A 21,763-nucleotide genomic window follows, 5' to 3' on the forward strand; every position below is an offset into this window, starting at 1 on the left:
GAAATATCAAGCCCAGGCAATAATTCACATTAGGCAGATCAAAAAATTTAGAAGCAGGAGGAGAAAAATTACTCATTAAATTACTCTCTTTACCTACCAGGGAAGAATACAACATTTGTTTGTCTGCAAGGCTCAAGAAGAACTGATCCTTCAACCTACCTCCATTAATGGCAACTTCACCCAGACAGTTGTTTGGTACTTTTGGTGCACAGCGCTTATGACAGTTGAACCTACAATCTGATCAGAATGGTAAAAATTAGCTGGAAAAGAATTTGTATAACAAAAACATCATATATTTCACCATGCCTGGCAAATATTGTTATTCAGGCATTTACTCATTGTGACCCTATGGATCATAGCAATCCACAGTGTTTTCTTGACAAGGATACTAGAAAGGTTTGCCATTTCCTTTTCCAGCAAATACAGTGAATCTTTTTGTCAGGCAATCGGAGATTAAATGAATTGTACAAAGTCACATAGCTAGGAAGTGTCTGAAGACAGATTTGAACTTAGGTCCTCTAAACTCCAGGACCAGTGCTCTAACCAAAAAGTAGACACTCAATAAATTCTTGCTAACTGACACTGATGGATGAATGAAGTACTCCAAGTTTAATAGGCAAATGAACTCAAATTTTTCAACTTATTTGACTTGAGAAATTGGTCCAAGAATAAGTGTTTCCTTACCTTTACATTGTAAGCCCTGTCTAAAAAGTCCTTTTAGAAGCTTCTTGCAATACTGACATACTGTTGGCCGGGTGTAGGAGTGGATGACGAAGGTGTGAGGAACTTTAACCTTGGACAGCAAAATCTTGTCAAGTTCAATTGGTCGTCCAACATATGACTGAGAATTGGATCGCTTCTCTCGGCCAAGAAAGGATTCTGATGATGATTTTTGCTATAAATAATTAGAGAAGGAAACAATAAAAGATCTCAGAAGTCAATACTTGATTGGCTTTTTCTAAATTCAAAAGCCTCATTACTTTTAGTTTCTACTATTTTTTCTTTTTACTTTGTTTCTTACAGTAGAAGAAACAACTAAGAAACAATTTTCTAGTCTAAAAATGAGGGGTCTGAAGCTAAGGGCATTTTGTGTTTCAAAATTTTAGGAATTTCAAATATGAATTATAAATAGTAAATAGCCCTTTTCAATTAAGCATGCAAAAATAAGGAAGCTGAATTGCTAGGTTGTATTTATAGCTATTTACTTTGATGCTACTCAATTTGACTCACATTGTACAATTGAGCACATTACTTCATTTCAATTTGTCAATTATTTAAATAAATTGCAAAAAAACATCAAAAGAAGTTTGAGAATTACTTGTGGATATATTTTGTATAAATATGTGAATAATTGAATTATTATATCTCTTATTTCCTCAGCCTAGGGAACTCCTGGTATGGGAATGCATTCTATTAGATTGGAACTGTATAATATTTAGTAGATCAATTAGCCCTAGTGAATTGCCTAAGATCAAGCCCTGACTTTCTTTACTCTGTTTCACCAAAGAGCCTCTATTTTTCTTGCAAATAGACTGTAAATATGAGGTTATGGCTTCCTAAATCCACTTCTTCCCTTCCTATCCCTTACCTAGGTCTATTTCACTGAGCTTCTTAGAGTGACCAAGTTCTATTTTAATAAATTCTCCTTCATCCCTGATTTCTTTCTTAAATGCCTATTCCATCCCCTAACTTTAACTGCAAACCGGCTTTTCTGTGAAGATATAACATCTAATAATCATTCCCAATGGAAACCCTTCCTCAACTCAAAGAACCAAAGGAATGGGTCAGTATAACCCTGGTATTCCTATGCTTTTTTCAAAATATTCTTTTGTCACGTTTCCTTAATAAAATTCCTTAATATAAAGTTCATTCTTTTCTTATATTAGCCTAACCTTGATGGACCTCCAGATCACTCCCCAAGCTCCCTCAATTATTCATATATATTCACTGTTATTTCTTTTCCTCTCCCTCCACCAAGATCAATCTTGGAAACTCTCATATTCAATTTGACAAACCCTCATATTGCTGCAAGTGATGGGATACTACAATCTTTGATGAATTAAATGAACTTCACCAAAATGACAACAGTGGAACATAGTAGAATTGAGTAGTCTGAAACATATCAATCAAAACAGGCTTGAAACGGGCACAAAGGATGGCACCAGAGAGCATCAGGACTAGAAACGGTGACTGATTATATGACAGCAGTGAACAGCTCATATGATCTGCTTGCATCCTTAAAATATTGAGATTCAGAGAAAGGTCACTCCAGAATATGAGGTGGTGCCCAAGTGGATTTTGCAGAAGAACTCAAACAAGAATGGCACAAGATAAGAGACCATAAATGAGTTGTGCTCTTGATCACTGAAGAGATCCTCAACCATAAAAGTGGAACCCCAGATCCATCCTGACCCAACATTTCCTTAAATTCTTTACTTGCAACAACAACCTTCATTTTCTTGACTCTTCTACATACCAGCATGGTAACAATTTAGATCCCATTATGGAATGAAATTGCATTCCCTTTAAGACAATGAATTCCAAAATTTTAGAGTGTGATCACAGTCCTATTCTTTCACCCTTCCTACTCCCTTACTCATAATAAATCTGCTTTTCTCAATCATTATGGCTTCTGGTTTCTCTTCTCCTCTAATCACCCAATTTAACTCCTTTAATCTGGTAGCTCTTGCCTCCAATCCCAGTTTTGACTCTATGTACAATAATTTCAGTGACCACTAAAAATCCTCCACTTTAAAAGCTGTTGCTTACATTACCCTTTATACTTTTTGCCTTGCTAATCCTCAATGTGGTGTAATATTTACCCAGTGGATTTATTTCTCAATCTCTGGTTCCATGCTATGCAATGTCAAGGGAGAAACAATATTATCGTGATTTTTGGATCCCAGTGGAACACTCTCTACCATAACCTATTTACCTCTAGCAAGATATTGCTCTATTTCATATTTCAAACTAATAATTCTGGCTATATAATATACATAGCTATATAGAAAGTGGTAAAAATATCCAATTTAACCACAGAAGAAAATCTGAGGACTAATCATTACAAAATGTCCCTCTGTTTTCACAGTTCTTCCCCAATACCAATATTCACTTTTCCTGTGCTGTATGAAATATTTTTACCTTTAAAATTAAAATGAATTAAATTTTTACTTTTAAATTTTGATGAGATTTTTTTTATCTCGAGATAATTGGAAGAATTATGGTATTGAACCACAACAGTAGTGCCTCTTTTTCTATGTAACTTTATAGCATGAAGATCTAAATGAACAATGACAAAAAGCTTTCTCTAATATCAGTTCTTCTGCTTGATTTACCCGCTTCTGTCAGTGGGAAGACCATTCTTCCAGTTACCCATTATCAAAAACAAACTTAACTCCCCTCACCTTTCAGCTGCTAAGACGAACTTTATTAGCCATTTCTATATGAATGTGATGGAATATTATTGTGATGTAAGGAATAATGAAGAGAATGGTTTCAATGAAACCTGGAAAGACATATGAGCAGAACAAGGAAAATAACATTTACCATAACAATGATATCGTAAAGCCAAACAATTTGGAGGGACTTAGTGACTCTGATCGACACAATGACTAGCCATGATTCTAGAGTACTCATGATAAAACATGACATTTATCTCCATAGAGAGAAAAGATGGACTCAGAGTAAAGCTACACTTATATATCTATATCTAGATATTCTTTTTCAGCTATAGTTAATGCAGGAATTTGTTCTGTTTGAATGTGCATGCTTGTATGTTTGTATGTATATACATATATATGTTTGCAAATGAGTTTTGCTTTTCTTGCTTTCTCAATGGATGGGGAAGGGGGAATCAAAAGGGAAAGAACTTAGATCCAAAAATAAGATAAAATTGGATTAAAAATACTTTTTTTAAAAAGTTCATGGAACCCAGATTATGAAGCCCTGTTTCCAGTCTAGATAGTCCCTTCCTCTTCAATACAGTCCCTTCATTTATTCATATGACATGATTTTTAAGTTATTCACAATTTTGCTTATTCTCCAAGCTTATAAATGTCCTTCCAAACAATGCAGTATATAGAACTGAATGGAATACTCAAGACGTGCTCTGACCAGGGCAAAATACAGTGTTATTATCTCCTTCTTTTTCATGATGATGATTTGTGAAACTAGGTATATGTCATGTTTTGATGATAATTACAAGGCTGGGATTTTCTAGCACCTTATTATTATTGTTATTATTCCTATTATTACTGCTAACAGGTCAAAATACTCTATACTAATATTATCTCATTTTAATCAAAATATACCTGTGAGGTAAGTGCTATTATTATCACCATGTTACAGATGATAAGATAGACTAATAGAGGTTAAGTGACTTGTTTAGGATCACAATACTAGTATTTTAAAATTAATTTCTATGCTTTTCCAGATTATATTTTGATGCAATTTTCAGTAATTCTTTTCTGACATTTTACAATCCATATTCTTCCCTCTTCACCCCCTTTCCTAAGATGGCAGGTAATGATATAGGTTGTATATGTGTTATCATATAATACACATTCCCATGTTTATCATGCTATGATAGAAGGTATTTCTTTTGTACCAGAGGAAAAAATCATCGGAGGAAATTAAATGAAGAACAACATGATTCAATCTATATTCATACTTCTTCAGTTCCTCCTATAGCAGTGGATAGCCTTTTTCATCACAAGTCCCTTAGAGTGGTACTGGATCCTTGTACAGTTGATCATCATACTCTGTTGCTGGTATTGTGTTTTCCTGGTTCTGCTCACTTCACTTTGCATCACTTCATATAAGTCTTTCCAGGTTTTTTTGTGATCATCTTATTTGTTATTTCTAATGACACTATAGTATTTCATACAACCATATACTACAACTTGTTCAGCCATTCTCCAATTAATGGACAATTCTTGTAGGTCCTTTTTCCCTATGTGCACATTATTACCATTTTGTGGTCCTTTTTCCCTATGTGCACATTATTAGTATTTTGTGGAGACTAGATATGAACTCAGGTCTTTTTGATTTCAGGTTCAACATTCTATCCACTGTGCCACCTAGCTGCTTCTATTATAATGCATTTCCTGTATAATTGTCATTGTTATATTTTCTGGGATCTGTCATTAAATAAAGAGATGATATTTATATAGAAGGGTAATAAGGTGATGCAATAGATAGAGTGCTAGGCCTACAGTCATGAAGTTTCATCTTCATGAGTTCAAATCTGGCCTAAGCCATTTACTAGCTTTTCAGCCCCGGGGAAGTCACTTAACCCATCCCTGTTTGCCTCAGTTTATCACCTATAAAATGAGGTAGAGAATAAAATAGCAAACCATTCCATTATCTTTGCCAAGAAAAAGAACAGGATACCACTGAACCACAATTTATAGTGCTTTAAGATGTAAAAAAATATTATATTCTATAAATCCTTTTAATTTAAAATTTTTTAAATGTGATTACAAGAATCTGTGGTTTCCATCCCCATGACACCCAGGGGGTATTCTCTATTGCGGAAATTTCACCCACCAACATAAATCATAACAAACTTATGACTTAATAAATATATCCTATTGAATTACTTAAGGAACATAATGGTTAAAATGACTTAATCATAGGCATCCATCTATTAAGTGGCAGAGATAAGATTTGAACGTAAATCTTCCTACAACTTCAGTTTAGAAATCCATTTTAGTAATCTAAATAATATCCATACTCGTTGTATGAAAAATGGAAGCTTTTAACTAGTCTGCCCCTCTCAAATTATCTCGTTACTATTTATCTGTCAATTTCTTGGCATGCCCTAGAAGAATAATAGAAGCTCATTGAAGACAAAGATCATTTGTAATTTTTTCATTCTTTTCAGTTTCCTCATCTATGAAATGGAAATAATAATTGTACGTATCTTCCAGGGTTGTGAGGATAGAATAAGATGAAAAATTGTAAGGATTTTGAAAACTTTAAAATGATAGATGAATGTCAACATTTCTCCTCCTCTTCCTCCTCCTTCTCTTTGTGTCTTCAGTTAGTTTCTTGTACTTAGGGATAGAGACTGGATTTCTCATTGCTTTAGGGAAGCCTCAGGGTTGCCCTTTTCTACAACTTAGAGTCTTTAAGGAGTTGTCTAGATTACAGAGATTTTAATGACTTGTCTAGGGTCACACAACCAGTATACATTAAAGGCAATATTTGAATCAGGTCTGCATGGCTTTAAGGCTAGCTCTCCATCATCTAAGCCATGCTGTCTCTTGCCTTTCACTGAAGAGATGCTTTAATATATGCTTAATGAATTAAAAGGAATAGTATCAGATGCAAGACAGAGAGGAAAGTCAGAGAGATTCATTATAAACTGAAATGCTTCCTTAAGTCATCGTATCTAATTTATTGATACTCATTTGTATTTTAGACCACCATTTTAATGATGTGTTATTATAACAAAATTGTTTCTTTTTAAAATGCACCATACGCAGGACAGTATTATATCTAATCACTTGTACTATTACAGTCCAAATGAATAAAGTTTTATAATATTTGCATTCATTTTGACTAGTCACATGAGACAGAAAGCAAAATACTCATTCCAATTCGGCAGTGTGCATTTGGAGAACCTGGACAATCTACAAAATGGCGGTGGTTGCTGTTGAGTTTTTGTTGTTGGTTTAGTTTTGTTTTGTTGGAAGAAACAAACGAAAAGACTGAAATAGTTTGGAATGGAACAACAGCAAGCTGCTTCATTATTATGTTTGAAGAAAAAACTGGCTCCAAACTTGGAGTTTTAAAAGCCCTTTTCCTACAGTGATGGTAGGTGTGAGAATGAAGACATAATAATCATAGTTTAATTCTCATATGAGCTGTCAGCTCTGTAAATTATCTTTTCTCTCAAGAGAAGTTATAATGTTTTAGAGTTTGGATTTAGAGTTTAGAACATTTCTGGGTATTTGAAGAGTTTAAAACATGACTCAGGAAGAACTGAAAATTAATGATTTCCTTGGTCAGGTCACTTGGCAAAAAGAAACACAAAGGCTTCTACTTTCTACTTTTGGATATGAGAAGGATATTACTTTATGTGGAAGAGATAACATTTCAGACCTTGATCCAAAAGGGGAAAATAATAATAATGACAATGATGATAAAGATAATAAGTAGTTTTCATTTATATAGTGCTTAAGGTTTGCAAATTGCTTCATAAATATCTCATTTTATCCTCATGGTAACCCTGGTAGATAGGTGACATTATTGTCCCCATTTTATAGATGACAAAAGTGAGACAGATATTAAGTGAGTTGCTAAAGGTCAAATAACTGGTAAATGTCTTGGGGCAGAATATGAAATCTAATTTTCTTGACTCTAGTTCTAGTACTCTACTCATTATCAGTAAATGTGGCAGGACAGGAAGGGATAGCTAATGATCTTGGGCATTCAGGACTTACCTTATCACAAGTCTCTTTTGAAATTGTGTCAGAACTATATTCACTGGATATCTACTTGTGAAGGTGATTGTCCCACTTTTCTAAAGGCAGAAATTCCTTTTTATTTTATTTTTTTATTTTTTGTTTTTCCTGGGAGCTAGCCAGATCCATGACTCAGCACCTTTGGAAGCTCACCAGGAAATGATTGCTTAGATTACATTATGGAAACTCCAACTGCCAGCATGTGTTTAAACATTTAACAGGACCCTGTAAGAATTTCCCAACAAGGTATATCCTGCTTAAGAGGTCAAAATGGACTTGTCTGAATTAGTAAGTGCGTTTTGAAAATGTAGAAGAGAAAAGAAAAGCATTGAAAGTTGCTTAATTTTTTTCTTGATTAAATTTAAGAGAAGATTCTACAAGATGTAGTTTATTCTGGTTTATAAACAAATTATTGGATGAGATCAACATAATTTTCACAAAATGTGCTTTGTCAAATCCATACTTTTCTAGTGCTTATTTTGCAGGACCATATTAGGTCTGAAAATTTGGGAGAAACTGCATTCCCTTCAAGGTCAAGAGAGATGAAGTAGAGAGTGTAAGTATGTGTCTACAAGAAGTAACTAATTAGAGACCTTGACACAATCAAAGGCATAGAGTAGTGGTTCCCAAACTTTTTTGGCCTACTGCCCCCTTTCCAGAAAAAAATATTACTTATCCCCCTGGAATTTAATTTTTTTTAATTTTAATAGCAATTAATAGGAAAGATAAAATGCACCTGTGGCCATCACCACCCTCCTGGATTGCTGCAGCACCCACTTTGGGAATCACTGGCATAGACTCTGAGATTTCCAAATAAATCAATTTCAGTGAATACAAAAGAGCTTTCCCTAATCTTATTTGCCCTGGAAGAATTCACCCTAAATTGAAGGCCTACTAATCAGTCAAAGAATGGAGAGCTCATCAAATAGCAATGGGTGATCTAAAGGGTTACTTAAATGTATTTTGCTACCCCCCCTTTTTTTCTTCCCCAAAACATTCCCATCCTAACAGATGGGATTTTAAGCACAACATGCCAATTCTGAACGAGGTTGCTCTCAAAGAGAATAGAAGCTACTCTCTTCTCCTTACAGAGAGAAACAGAGGGATGTTGACTGCTACACTGGGAGAGGGTGAAAAAAAGAATCAGGCTCTTGCCAAAAAAGCCATTGAAAATATTTTAAACTATTCACCTTATTTTCTAGAAGGAACCCCTGAGTAGATGGTTAGATCTCTGAGGGATGGGATCACACATGCCTTGAGCTGCTTCTGAATCTTTCACAAGCAGATTGTGGGTAATCAATAAATATTTATTTGGTCAGTTGACACTTCCTGAACTCAGGTGCTGCCTTAGTACCACAGGATAGTATGACTGACATTATTTGAGAGAGGCAAAACTGATTCAACCCAAAGCTTCAAGGTTTTATTTTTTGTGGGGATTGATTTTTTTCCTAACCCAACTCATAGAGTTACAAACTATATGGATTCTTTAGGTGAAGTGAAATTATCTGTTCTTGTAGTCAGATTAGTATGCAATAGAAAGTACACATTGATTCAGCCTAACCATAAACTGACAATGAGTGAGGCAGCAAAAAACGACAGGAAGAATACCAAGCTTAGAGAGTAAAGGGATTTATGAATCAAAGTCCAGCTATGCCATGTTTGACTTTGGCCAAATAATTGGGCCACAGCTTTCCTATCTGTAAAATTAACAGTTTGGACTAAATGGCTTCAGGAGTCCCTTGCAGTAATACAATCATACATATACATTTTATATGTATTATATTATATATAAACTTATATGTTGTTATGTTATGTTATATTATACTATACAATACTATATTATACTATACTATATGTTCTTATTATCATTTGGGACTCACAACTTCCTCATCTTATAAAATGGCAGGGTTAGACTAAACTTCTAAAATCTATTCCAACTCTAATTCTATGATCCTATGATGATAAAGAATATTAGTTACTAGTAAAAATACTGGTGTAAGACACCTCTCAAATATTCCAAATGAATTTGCCTTAGCATAGTCTTATTTTTGTTTTCTTCTTGTTTCAGTCATGTTTGACTGTTCATGACCCCATTTGGGGTTTTCTTGGTAAAGATAATAGAGTCGTTTGCCATTTCCTTCTGTAGCTCATTTGAAAGATGAAGAAACTGAAGCAAACAGGGTTAAATGACTTGCTCAGAGTCACATTCCTAAAAAGTGTCTGAGGTTAGATTTTAATTCAGGAAGATGAGTCTGCACTTCAGACTTGGCATCCTATCCACTGTCCCATCTAGCTGACTAATAGAATAGTCTAGCCCTACTGGTCCTTACATGGAAATGATTATCTCACATACAAATGCTAACAAATGTAGTTTTGGATGCTTAGTCTATGAGCCTATTTGGTGAATTGAAATGAAACAATAATCTCCATTCAGCGGTGCTTATATAAACAGATAAACCTCTCAGATGGAGAGTCAGGGATTTTCCAAGTATTCCATCTTGCATTGACAATAGAAATGTCTGAAGACCCTTAAGAAAGCAAGTTCTTATAGAAACATCCTTGTCTCCATGCCCTATAAATCATTGTGCACAAGATTGGAGGCTCATCAGAGTTGTAGATATTCTTTGCTACTAGCTGATTTCTCATTTCGGTGCCCCTTGAACCACCTGCCAAGGTTGCCAAATAAATGAGTTGTGACTCCTCAGTTGGACACCCTAAATATGTAACATAAATAAAAGCTAATCAACACCTTTTCATATGAGTGAGAAAGGTTGCTGTGGGACAGGAAAAGAGGTATACTCCGTGCTCCATGGTGATGTATGCTGTAGCTTACAGGGGAGAGATCATTTCTTAATGTTTGTAATAATTATTGAAAGCTTTCAGCATAACAGCATATATGTATAAGTATATATAAATATACATAGACCATTACAAAATATAGAATGATCCAGATTCTGTGAGTGCAGGGGCATTACTAGATACTGATAAATTCACTCCTTTCATGCAAAGAAGAAATAGTCTCTGTTATTTCAGTACAGAATCTAGGGCAGGGGTCAGCAACCTTTTTGGCCATGAGAGCCATAAATAGCACATTTTTAAAAATGTAACTTCGTGAGAGCCATACAGTGCTCACAGTGCGCTCCTGTAACAGCGCCTGAAGAAAAATTGACTTTACGGCTCCTGCAGAAAGAGCCATATCTGGCCCTCAAAAGAGCCATAGCTTAAGAGCCATACGTTGCCGACCCCTGATCTAGGGGATGGTAGAAAACATTATATTCCCTAGAATATTTGCAGATCCCAGGCATTCCTATCCCAATGAAAGTGGCCATTTATGATTTCTGTGCTGCCATAGCTGCTCCTTATATTCTTCAATTTTGTTGTTATTCAATGCATTTTGCATGGAAAGACACAGATGTAATGAAATACCCCAATATTAGCCTATGGCTACATGTCGAATAATGAAAAGGAGACATTTAAAATTTAATTAGAAAGGAAAGTAAAATACTCCTGAAAAGAAGCTTTCTAATTGGTTATTCTCTTGATTATTTTGAGGAATGAATAGAAAAGCATTATTTAAAACAACAACGATTCTTACTTTCCATCTTAGATTCAATACTAAGTATTGGTTCCAAGGCAGAAAAGCAGTAAGGTCTAGAGAATTCGGGTTAAGTAACTTGTCCAGGGCAATACAGTTAGTAAATTTTGAGGCCAAATTTGAACCCAGGACTCTTGTCTTCCATGCCTGACTCTCTGTCCACTGAGTCACATAACTGCCCCCAAAGGCACTATTTTTGAAAAGAAAATTTTAATTAAAAAAACAAAACCTATGGAGTTTGGCCCCAAATATATACCACTTTTGAAAGACTAGCACATTTAAAGGCCAAACTAATTACTCCTGAGAAGGAACTTTCTGTATTATTAACCTATATGCATTTGACTTTAGTTACTGAATCCTTGAAATAATGAAAGGAGTAGAAACTTAATTTTTTATGCAAATATGACAATGAAAAATGATAAAGGCATGAGGAATATTTCCTTTTCCCATAAACAGACAAACCAAATTTAGGAAAATTAGAAGATACTGATATATTGAAACGATGTTGTTCAGATTGTTCCAGAGGAAACTCACCATTTCTAATGCATCAGTCATAACTGAAGTAGAAAAGGTTAACTGGAGATGGACAATTTCTTTGTTTTGCATTGACAACAATCTAAATGATGAGGAAGTAGTAGATTTGATGAGAGAGATGGTCATCAGTAACTTATTGGGTTTTCTAGTAGGGGACTCAGTGAGAATGAGACCCACTCCATCTATAAGGATGAGCACTTGGCTTTAAAGTAGGCTATCTCTGATATAGGCTGTCTCTATAAGACCTGTGACCTGGACAAAAAAATGGAAGATATGACCAACTTCAATAGCTTCCTTAGAGAATAAAGACTCCCTCTGTTTCTTCAAGAGGACAGGAAAAACAAACAACATCTTAGACATGACTATCCACTTTAATTGGTATCCCCAGGTCTATTTATCTAATAATCATAAGACTGCCTCTGTAGCCAAGGTGTTACACTATTTCTGTTTTATAGCATCTCTAACATTCATTTTGGACAGCTGAGTGGTATAGTAGAGAGAATGTTGGGTCTAGATTCAGAAGACCTGAGTTCAAATCTGGCCTTAGATACTTATTACCTATGTGACCCTGGTCAAGTCACTTAATCATGTGTGCCTCAGTTTCCTAATCTGTGAAATGAGATAGAAAACAAAATGGCATTCTAGTATCTTTGCCAAGAAAAAGCCCAAATGTGGTCACAAAAAATCAGAAAACACTGAAATTACTGAAAAAATGATAAAGCATTCAGTTAGATTTGTTTTGAGTTTGAGAGAAAATTACTCAAGAAGCCAACAGAGACCATTCCATTCACAAGTATACACAGGACATTTAAACACAGCATACTAAACATGCTCGGTATAATGAGATCTAAGCAGAAATTTCAGTGCAGTCAGCATATAAGTTTTAATATAGTACATGCCAATAATCAGCATAATGTCCAAATGCTTACTGCTGTCTAATATTGCCATAAGCAGCATTTAATCAAGGAAGACAAGCTCTTTACATGAAAAATCAACCTTTAATTCTAGTTCCAAGAGGATTCTTGCTTTTCCTACAAAAGCCAGGATTCTTAAAAGAGTCTGCTTCCCAAATGAAAGGAGGGATGACATAGTTAGATTGTTTTTATTCAAGAAAGACGTGCTGATTTTTTTCTCCTTTGATCTTCTTTTCTGTAGTGATGAAATATTTTAGTGTTGTCATATATTTCTTTTCATGGATGTAGTAGTACAGTGAACAAATGAAAAGTTAGTTTTGAGCTAACTCTAGAAGCTCCAGTTTTCTGGCTAAGAGAGACCAGAACAAGTCAAACAGGTGATTCAACATAGAATTTCAGAATTTGACCAAGGTCTGAAAAGGGTCCCCCAAAATCAGATTATGATTAGGCATTACTGTGTTATATGTATGAAAATGTAAAAAGTCAATAGTGAAAAAGGTTGTGGTTATAGTAATATATTTTTATCTAATTTTTAGTATTATTTTGGTGTATGATTTTTACTATAACACTTTAAGAAAAATTTGGTTCAAGTAGCTTAAGGAAAAATTTATTAGTTTGCATATTTACTTCTCTGAAACAGACTGATTAAATCTTTATAAATTGATTAATGGTTTTCAGGAATTCCCATGGTTGAAAAATAATACCCTGGCCAATTTCTACAAAATAATTTCTTTTTTCAATTAACAAAAATCTATTTTCTTGATTTCCCAACTACACCTTCCCAAACCAATAAAAAACCCAAAACTTTAAAACAAATAGGTATAGTCAAGCAAAGCAAATTCCCTCACTGGACATTTCCAGAACAATAAATATATCATTCTGTACTCTGACTCCTATGATCTTTCTGACAGGAGAAGGTACTTTATATATTACTAAATATAAATAGTTCTTTGTAAACTCCATACTTTTTATCAATGGTTCTCTGGAATCATGGTTGGTCATTGTACTGATCATAGTTCTTAAGTCCTTTTAAGTTATTTATTTTTACAATGTTGCTGTTATCATTTAGTTGTTCTCTTGGATCTGGCTTATTTTGCATCAGTTTATATGTCTTCTCAAGTTTTTCTGAAACTGTCCCTTTCATTATTTTTTTGTTGTTGAGTCATTTCAGTCAGGCCCATGTGAGTTTTCTTGGCAAGATATTGGAGTAGTTTGCCATTTCCTACTCCAGCTCATTTTACAGATCAGAAAACTGAGAAAGCCAGGGTTTAGTGATGTGCACAGTGACAGATGTAGTTAAGTGTCTAAGGGAGAATTTGAACTCATGTTTTCCTGACTCCAGGTCAGGCACTTTATCTACTATGTTACCTAGATGCCCTTCATTTTTCCTAACACAAAATATAGTATTTCATTAAATTCATATACTAAACTTTGTTCAATTCTTCCTTAATGGATGGACATTCTCTTACTTCTGAGTTATTCATCAAGATAAAAAAGACCTTTTACAATTTTTTTTTATACACATGAGTTCTTTTCTTCTTTCATTGATCTCTCTGGAATATAGGGCAGGTCCAACTTAGGCTCTCTGAATTTAGTTAGGCTGGTATTGCAATAGAAAAAATGCTGACTGGTCATTCATGAAGGCTTTAGAGTAGGACAGATTTCATAATTAAGATTTTTTGTCATGAGGTATTAGATGGGACACTAGATCTGGACTCTGGAATATCTGGGTTAAACCTCACTTCAGCTATTTGCTTAGTAGGGGGTATGACCCTGAGCAACCCAATTAATATCCCTGTGCTTCAAGTCCTTCATCTATAAAATGAGGGTATTGAACCTTTAAGATTTCTTCTACTATGTGTGACCCTGGGCAAGTCACTTGACCCTCATTGCCCACCCTTACCACTCTTCCACCAAGGAGCCAATACACAGAAGTTAAAAGTTTAAAAAAAAAGATTTCTTCTACTAAATCTAGGATCATATGAATTAATAATTTGCTAGAGATATTCCAGAAAATATTAAATAAAACCAGTTATAAACTCAACAATAAGATAACAACTGATAAAGTAATATCCTCCTTACTATTAGTAATGAAGATTCTTTCACTTAGCAAATAGAATTGGGGTAAAACGATTCTGAACAGATTTTTATTTCTTTCTCTGTCAAGTAGGCTAATGAGCACTGCAGTGTATCATCATACTGGCAAGTTTGAGACTCCATACCTTTTTTTAAAAATTTTTTGAAATTGTAAATACTGCAACCATCAATACAAATAAATTTGTATCAGCCTAGACCCACGATTTCATTGCTACAAATTTCACTCAGATAAATAATAGAAAAAAAGGTGATATTTTAAAATCTATACACCAGGATCTTGGGACGGTATAATCATATACAGTTATTTGAGGCTCTAAAAAGTTGTAAATTATCAGTGGTCACAGTTTGAAAATAATAGCAGTGAAATTTGAACCCCATGTCTTCCTGATACAGTAGACTGTCCTTTACGAGACCCCACCTATACATAAATCTATAAATTCCAAAACCAATTTAGATCAGAGGTGTCAAACATGAACCAACTGGCTGTATGTGGTTCACGGCATCTTGAGTGTAGATTAAAATGCAATTGAAAAATAAATAAAAATAGGATAGTAGCTAGATAGGGGGCAGCTGGGTAGCTCAGTGGATTTAGAGCCAGGCCTAGAGACGGGAGATCCTAGGTTCAAATCTGGCCTCAGACACTTCCCAGCTGTGTTACCCTGGGCAAGTCACTTGACCCCAATTGCCTACCCTTACCACTCTTCTGCATTGGAGCCAATACACAGTATTGACTCCAAAACGGAAGGTAAGGGTTAAAAAAAAAATAGTAGCTAGATAATGTTAGTTTGTAGTTTTCTAAGTCAATGTGTAGCACACAGGAATCTGTTTCAATCTGATTTTGATACCGCTGTTCCAAGACCATCACTTATATGAAGAGAGAAAAAAATCTTATAATGCCTGTCAAAAAAAAATACAAAAGTCTTAGAGTATATGTTTAAAAGGGGGGAAAATATTATTGAACTGAGATGAATCACCAGGCTTCTTGGAAGTCTAAATTACTAGTGAAACAATTTAGACCTCTCCTTTTAGATTCACTTTCACTGCACTGGAAAATATCTTGGAAAATATTAATTGGGCATGACAATGTCATGTTTTCACTTGATGATCAAAAAATTTTTATTTGTTCATAGTTTAAGGGGTATGTGTATGTGGCAGGGGAACAAAGACTATGCTGGAGATTAGAAAGCAATGTTAGGGTAATAAGCATATCCAGCTTCAGACAATTAGTGTAGCCCAATTACAGTTTCATTTGTCTTTGGAAGTTTTTGTTAAATTAAAACAGTAATCAAGTGAGTCATTTCTTGGGAGATTTTCTAGGAAAACATGCAGCCAAGCTTAGATTTCTTTTTAGTACAACGCTTGTCTTGATTAAATATGACTCACTAAAAAAATAGGGAAAATAATAGCAGTTTGCAGCATTTTATTATTTATAAAACACGTCTTCCTACAACAGGGAGTTGAACTAAATATTATCTGCAGTTTATAAAATTCATGCTATTTAAAATTAGGAACATAAAAAGAAAACTTCAAAGCAGTAAGCTCTAAAGTGATTAGACACATGGAGCTCTGTTGGTGTGAACAGTTCCTTTTTCTAGTAAATTCCTGGAGGCTGTCAGGATGTTGAGAATAGCCAAAAAGAATGGACAAGTATCATTAAAGTCTACAAATGATTAATAGTTAGAACTAGCATGACTTTCTGTATAACCAATTAGCCTCAGAGGACAAATATTGAAAGTCTTACTAAATAATACCAGGAAAAATCCTCTATTACTTCTCATTTTGTAAAAATTAAATTCCATAAAGCATTTTCTTAACACACTAAATATATACTATATGCCTATCCTGATTAAGTGACTTCCACCCTATATTATATATAGGTATAAATGACTATTGAATGTAGCATGACATCCCATTTAGTAATAAAAAAAAATGGTAAAATGATAACAATTGTAGGCCTACTCTTTAATTTTGAGAATGATCTAAAAAGAGAATGCCTCTCTTTAAGAAAAGAGATAATATTTAGGGGCTCAGAGCTATAAATAACTTTTTTAGGAACTTATTGTAGGAGATTGTTTATTTTAATAAAATTTTTAAATGAGAGGTATCCTTGATCTAGTGACTAGAGAAATTAGGAAGAAATGGGAAGAATTAGAAAGACCTGAGTTCAATTCCTGCTTCAAATACATACTGGCTTTGTGAACTTTGGCTAATCACTTCTCAGTTTCTCAGGCCATTCTTTAAGGATATAGAGCGAAGGACAAATAGCTGGTCTGCATTGGAAGAAGGATTCTCTTATTGGAGGTTTCCTGCACCAATTAAATTCCAGGCCTCAAAAACATAATATATTCCTGAAAACTTAATTTCATGGTGATCAAACATATGTGCTAGCCATTGAATAGGAAATATTTTAAACCAAGTATTGAATATTTGATGTTAATTTAATTGACTTTATAGAAACAGATAATTCTTATATAAATCACTGAAATTTATAAATATCACATTTCAAATAGAGAAATGGTCACAGAAGTTATAAAGTGATCTTTATGGCTAGCTGAGACAAATGGAAAGAATATGCCATGAAACTCTTAAGTAATGAGCTTAATGATTCAAATCCAACATTTGATATTAGTATATGCATCTATTGGAGGAAACAATTTTGGAAATTGTTAGACATATAACTCTTGAGATATTAATAACTGAGTAGTATTTGTAAAGGATTTGGGACAGTGCCTGACACATGGTGGTTGTTAATGTCATTCGGTCATTTCAGTCCTGTCTGATTCTTCATGACCTATTTGGCATTTTCTTGGCAAAGATCCTTGAGGGGTTTGCCATTTCCTTCTCCAGCTTATTTTACAGATGAGGAAACTGAGGTAGTAAACAGGGTTAAATGGCTTGCCAGGGGTCACACAGGTAGTGAATATATGAGGCCATATTTGAACTCAGATCTTCCTGATTCTAAGCCCAGGGCTCTATGCAATGTACCACCCAGGTACTCCCCGGACACATAGTGGGTACTTAATAAATGCTTATTCCTTTTTTCTGTCCGTACACCTCCTAATAACCATGAGTTTCACAGTTAACTATTTTTGAAGTAATGTTTGGTATTCAGCAAGGATTTTATATTGGACCAATATCCTTCTGTTGGGTTTTCAGTTGGGATAATTATGTCCATGGAAAATGCATCTGCATGGTAACTAAATATAGAATCAGCATAAAGGATTTTAAAAAGGAAAAAGAAAATCATCCAAGAGGTTAAATTCAGGAATGTATCCAGTGACTTGCTTAGTAATGAAATGATAAGTAAATCTCCACAACAACCATGATACAACAGCAACAACAAAAATAATAGCAAACATTTATAAAGCCCATTAAGATTTGCAAAGCAATTTATAAATGACTCATTGGATCCTTACTACAACCCTGAGAGACAGGGGGCATTATTACCCCAGCTTACGTTTAAGGAAACTGTGGTAGAGTGTGCTTAATTGATTTGTTGATGGTCACATAGCAATAAGTATCTGAGACCGGATTTAAACTGAAGTCTTCCTGACATCCAGGTCCAGCATTCTAACCACTTTGCCACCTAGCTGCCACACCTATTACCATAACATATGATAATACATATTATCAAGAAGTCAAATACATCCTGTCTGAACATTGGAAAATATCTTCCTATTCTGCCACATAGAATTTTTTACAGGAAGCTAACAGACATACTCATTGAAAGTCACAACCTTAAGCAAGAATGATCAGGAGATAATTTGATATCTAGAAAACATTCCACCCATGGTGGAAACTGAGGAGACTCAGATGAAATGTGTTCCCATTATCTTTGCCTCCATGGAAAGCAATTAGCATGAGCCTCCATAAACACAAGTAAGAAAAATGCGACTGATAATGATGTTTTGATTCTGACCACTTATCTCTGGCTAGTTAAGATCAGGTATGAAATTTCATGAAATTTCAGCTTTCCAAGTGGAAAGGAAATTTAAATTGGCCCATTCCCTCAGGGAATTCTCCCTTTGAAACACAGTGAGATTCATTTTTTTCTAATCTTATATTTGAATTCTTGGATCCTGGATTTGGAGATAGAAGGGACTTTGGAGGTGACTGCCAATCCTCTCATTTTACAAATAAAGAAACTAAGGGCAAAAAAGATTAAATAATTTGCCCAAGGCCACACACACACACACACACACACACACACACACACACACACACACACACATCAGGGAGATTCAAACCCAGCCCAATTATGTATTCCCTGTACCATGCTTAGTTTGTGTGCCTTCTTTGAAATCTTCTCATGTGGTACTAGTCCAAATAAGTGTTTTCTCTGTTTTCCAAGAATGTTGGTATAAAGAAAAGTAAGTCAGTGAACTTGTATTTGATACATAAGTCTGCTCTTATTAACTGTCCAGAATGGGGTAAATCTCTTCCACAATTTGGTTCTTAGTTTTTTCAAATGTAAAATAAGAGGATTGAACCAAAACCCCTCTGAAGGTCTCTCTAGCCTTAAACCTACTATCCACTGAAAGTAGGAACCTTTGGGGTTTCTTGCCAGTGCATATTTATCTATTGGTGTGAGAGGCCACTGGGAACTGGCTTCAATTGGTGAGATTATTAATGGGGGAGTAGAGTCTAGTATCAGACAATGTAGCCTCGGATCCTGTTGAAATCATGGCTCTCCTTGGGAACCTCCCAACTATAATGGGAAAAGGATTGAGATAGGATAATATTTAAGAGAAGTGGAAGGCTGTCTTTAAGGCACATACTAGAAACTCAAGGGAAAGGATTTTAGCAGGCAGAAAGCAGAGGAGGAACAGTTTGGAAGTGACAACTGGGTGAGTCAGTGACTTCCTAACGAGGTAGGGCTCTTCCTGTCTGGAAGGGTGGAGAAAAGGCGGCTTGTCAGAGCTTTGCTACCTCAACCTGACTGTGGAGAAGGAGAAACCCCTAAGTCATCTTTGGAGGTACTCTGTTTGGGAATATCTAGAAAAGGATCTGACCATACCTGCTGTGCTTTCCAGAAGGGTTTTATCTTAGCCATTTGAGAGCAATCCTAAAGGGTTTTGGAGACAGCTTTCATAAATAGGCAGTTTAGTCAGTTTGGGGGGAATACCTAGATAGAAGTAGGGTGTTGGTAAGTTAGCCAGAAAACTTGAAGGTTTCCTCTTCTGAGGGATGTAGAGGGTTTTTTGGTGAATAGCTAGATCCATTAGAGTTAGGGACCTCTTCTTCTGATCCTCAGTTTATATCCCCTCTTATAATAAAAGAGATACAGATTTTATATTTCAATTGTCTCTAAGGCGTTTGGGCAACTGGCCCAGTGAGAGAAAGTGATTCTGCTTCACTCTCACTAATTGGAGGTTAGAATACCCGGAGATCCCAGCTGAGTATTCAGGGGGATCCCTAAGTGGATCTACCACTATCTACTCTAGGTCTCTATCTCCCTTATATCTTTTTTTTACAACCACACTCTCACATGATGGCATAAATTTAATACCTTCACTTAGGAAAAAAATGCTATCCACCACATCTAGAGAAAGAACTATGGGAGTAGAAAAGCAGAAGAAAAAGATATGATTTATCATTTATTTACATGGATATGACTTGGGGTTTTGGATTTAAGAGATTGCTCTACTGTAAAAATGAATAATAGGGAGAAAAAATGAATCTGTAAAGAAGGAAAATATTTAAAAATTAAAATTAAAAAAAGTAATACCCTCACTTACAAAAATGGTTATTCCTCATGTCAAGTAAATAAGCATTTTAAGTTTTCCATCTACATGATTCATTTGAACTACTATTTTCTTTCATCCAATCTCTAATTATAATGAGATTTATAAATTTAGGAGGGGACTAGGCAAAAGTGGGGATTATGGCATATCTACTCTGCTCCATATGTCTATGAATCAATCAACTTGTGTCCAACAAACATCTCTAAATTAGTCTTTTGGAAACTTGCAATTTTGTTTCTATGGAGAGTGTGGCATTCTTTGATGTTTAGGTTACCACATCACTAGAAAATATAACCCTAAAAGTACAGAGTTTGCATCAGGGAGCAGTTTAGGGTCTCTGAAAGCACTGTCCTAACTTCCCAAATATAGTTCAAACTGTTCTTTTCTTCTCTTTCAGTTCTGGGCCCAGTTCATCATCACGGTATCATAGATTACATCTGGAAGGGCCTTTAGAAGACTTTGAGTGTATTCTTTCCGTGGAGACAGTTGAGGAAGATGAGGCATGGAGAAGTCAATGGCTTTCCCAGGATACCAGATCTAGTAGGTACATATGGCAGGATTGGAAATCAAAAGTCAAACTGTCTTGCTATTATACTGTACTGTCTCCTGTTGTTTTGAAAGATAAGATTTAATGCCTTCATCAGCTAAATTGTATCTCAAAACATTTTTTTTAACTTAGAAAAAGTAAACAGCTTTTATTTGGTTATTAACTCAATTTTTGGAAGGAGAAAATCTCTTATATATGGATGACTTTATAGATATGGAATTTCATATTAGAAAAATTAGAAGCTGAGTTATAACTACTGACATGAACATCTTTTTTTTAGACCTCAAAAGTCACAAATATCCAATTCTTATATGAGATTTAGAGAAGAGCATGATTGGGTTGTGTTTTTAATTAGTTTCATTGTGTGAGATACTTTAACAACTGTATCTTAGAATAGACAGTAATAATAGTATTTGGAGATTATATTATCATAAGAAAAAATACTATGTCAAACCTCACATGACCAGAGATAAAAAATGTAAGAAAACAACTGCTTTGGTTGTTTCAATTCACCACAAAGAAGGGCATTGTGTTCATCATTGTCTTTTAGCATGCTATCTAAATTTCTTCTAAAGCATTCCAAGCTCTTAGAGGTTTAAGTTATGTAAAGAAAAAAGGCCAAATACCATTTTATTTAATTAAAAGCTTCAGAAAGGAAATCTCTTCTGTGTCTGTTTTGGATAATTTCCAAACCTGATTTCCTCTCTGATTGAGATCTTGATATTTCTGCCTAAAGTGAATCTTTCTTTTTTTTCCCTCCTTTTCTCCCTTTCTCTTTTCTTTCTCCCTTTCTTCCTTTATCCTCTTTTCTTTCTCTCCCTTTTCCTTTCTTTCTTTCTTTCTTTCTTTCTTTCTTTCTTTCT

At 34.8% G+C, this 21,763-nt stretch overlaps 1 protein-coding gene across 2 annotated transcripts in view; it reads right to left on the reverse strand.

Moving 5' to 3' along the window:
• Positions 1–21,763, reverse strand: part of PRKD1 (protein kinase D1) — a 181,023-nt gene that overhangs the window by 79,902 nt on the left and 79,358 nt on the right. For both annotated transcript variants that reach the window (XM_044665050.1, XM_044665051.1), the window contains 2 exons: positions 685–895; positions 160–237 (listed from right to left, as the gene is read on the reverse strand). In XM_044665050.1, the coding sequence (XP_044520985.1) occupies positions 160–237; positions 685–895 (289 nt within the window). The remainder of the gene's footprint in view (positions 1–159; positions 238–684; positions 896–21,763) is intronic.

The sequence above is a fragment of the Gracilinanus agilis genome, chromosome 2 (genome assembly GCF_016433145.1).
Source record: "Gracilinanus agilis isolate LMUSP501 chromosome 2, AgileGrace, whole genome shotgun sequence".
In the NCBI taxonomy this organism is placed as follows: domain Eukaryota; kingdom Metazoa; phylum Chordata; class Mammalia; order Didelphimorphia; family Didelphidae; genus Gracilinanus; species Gracilinanus agilis.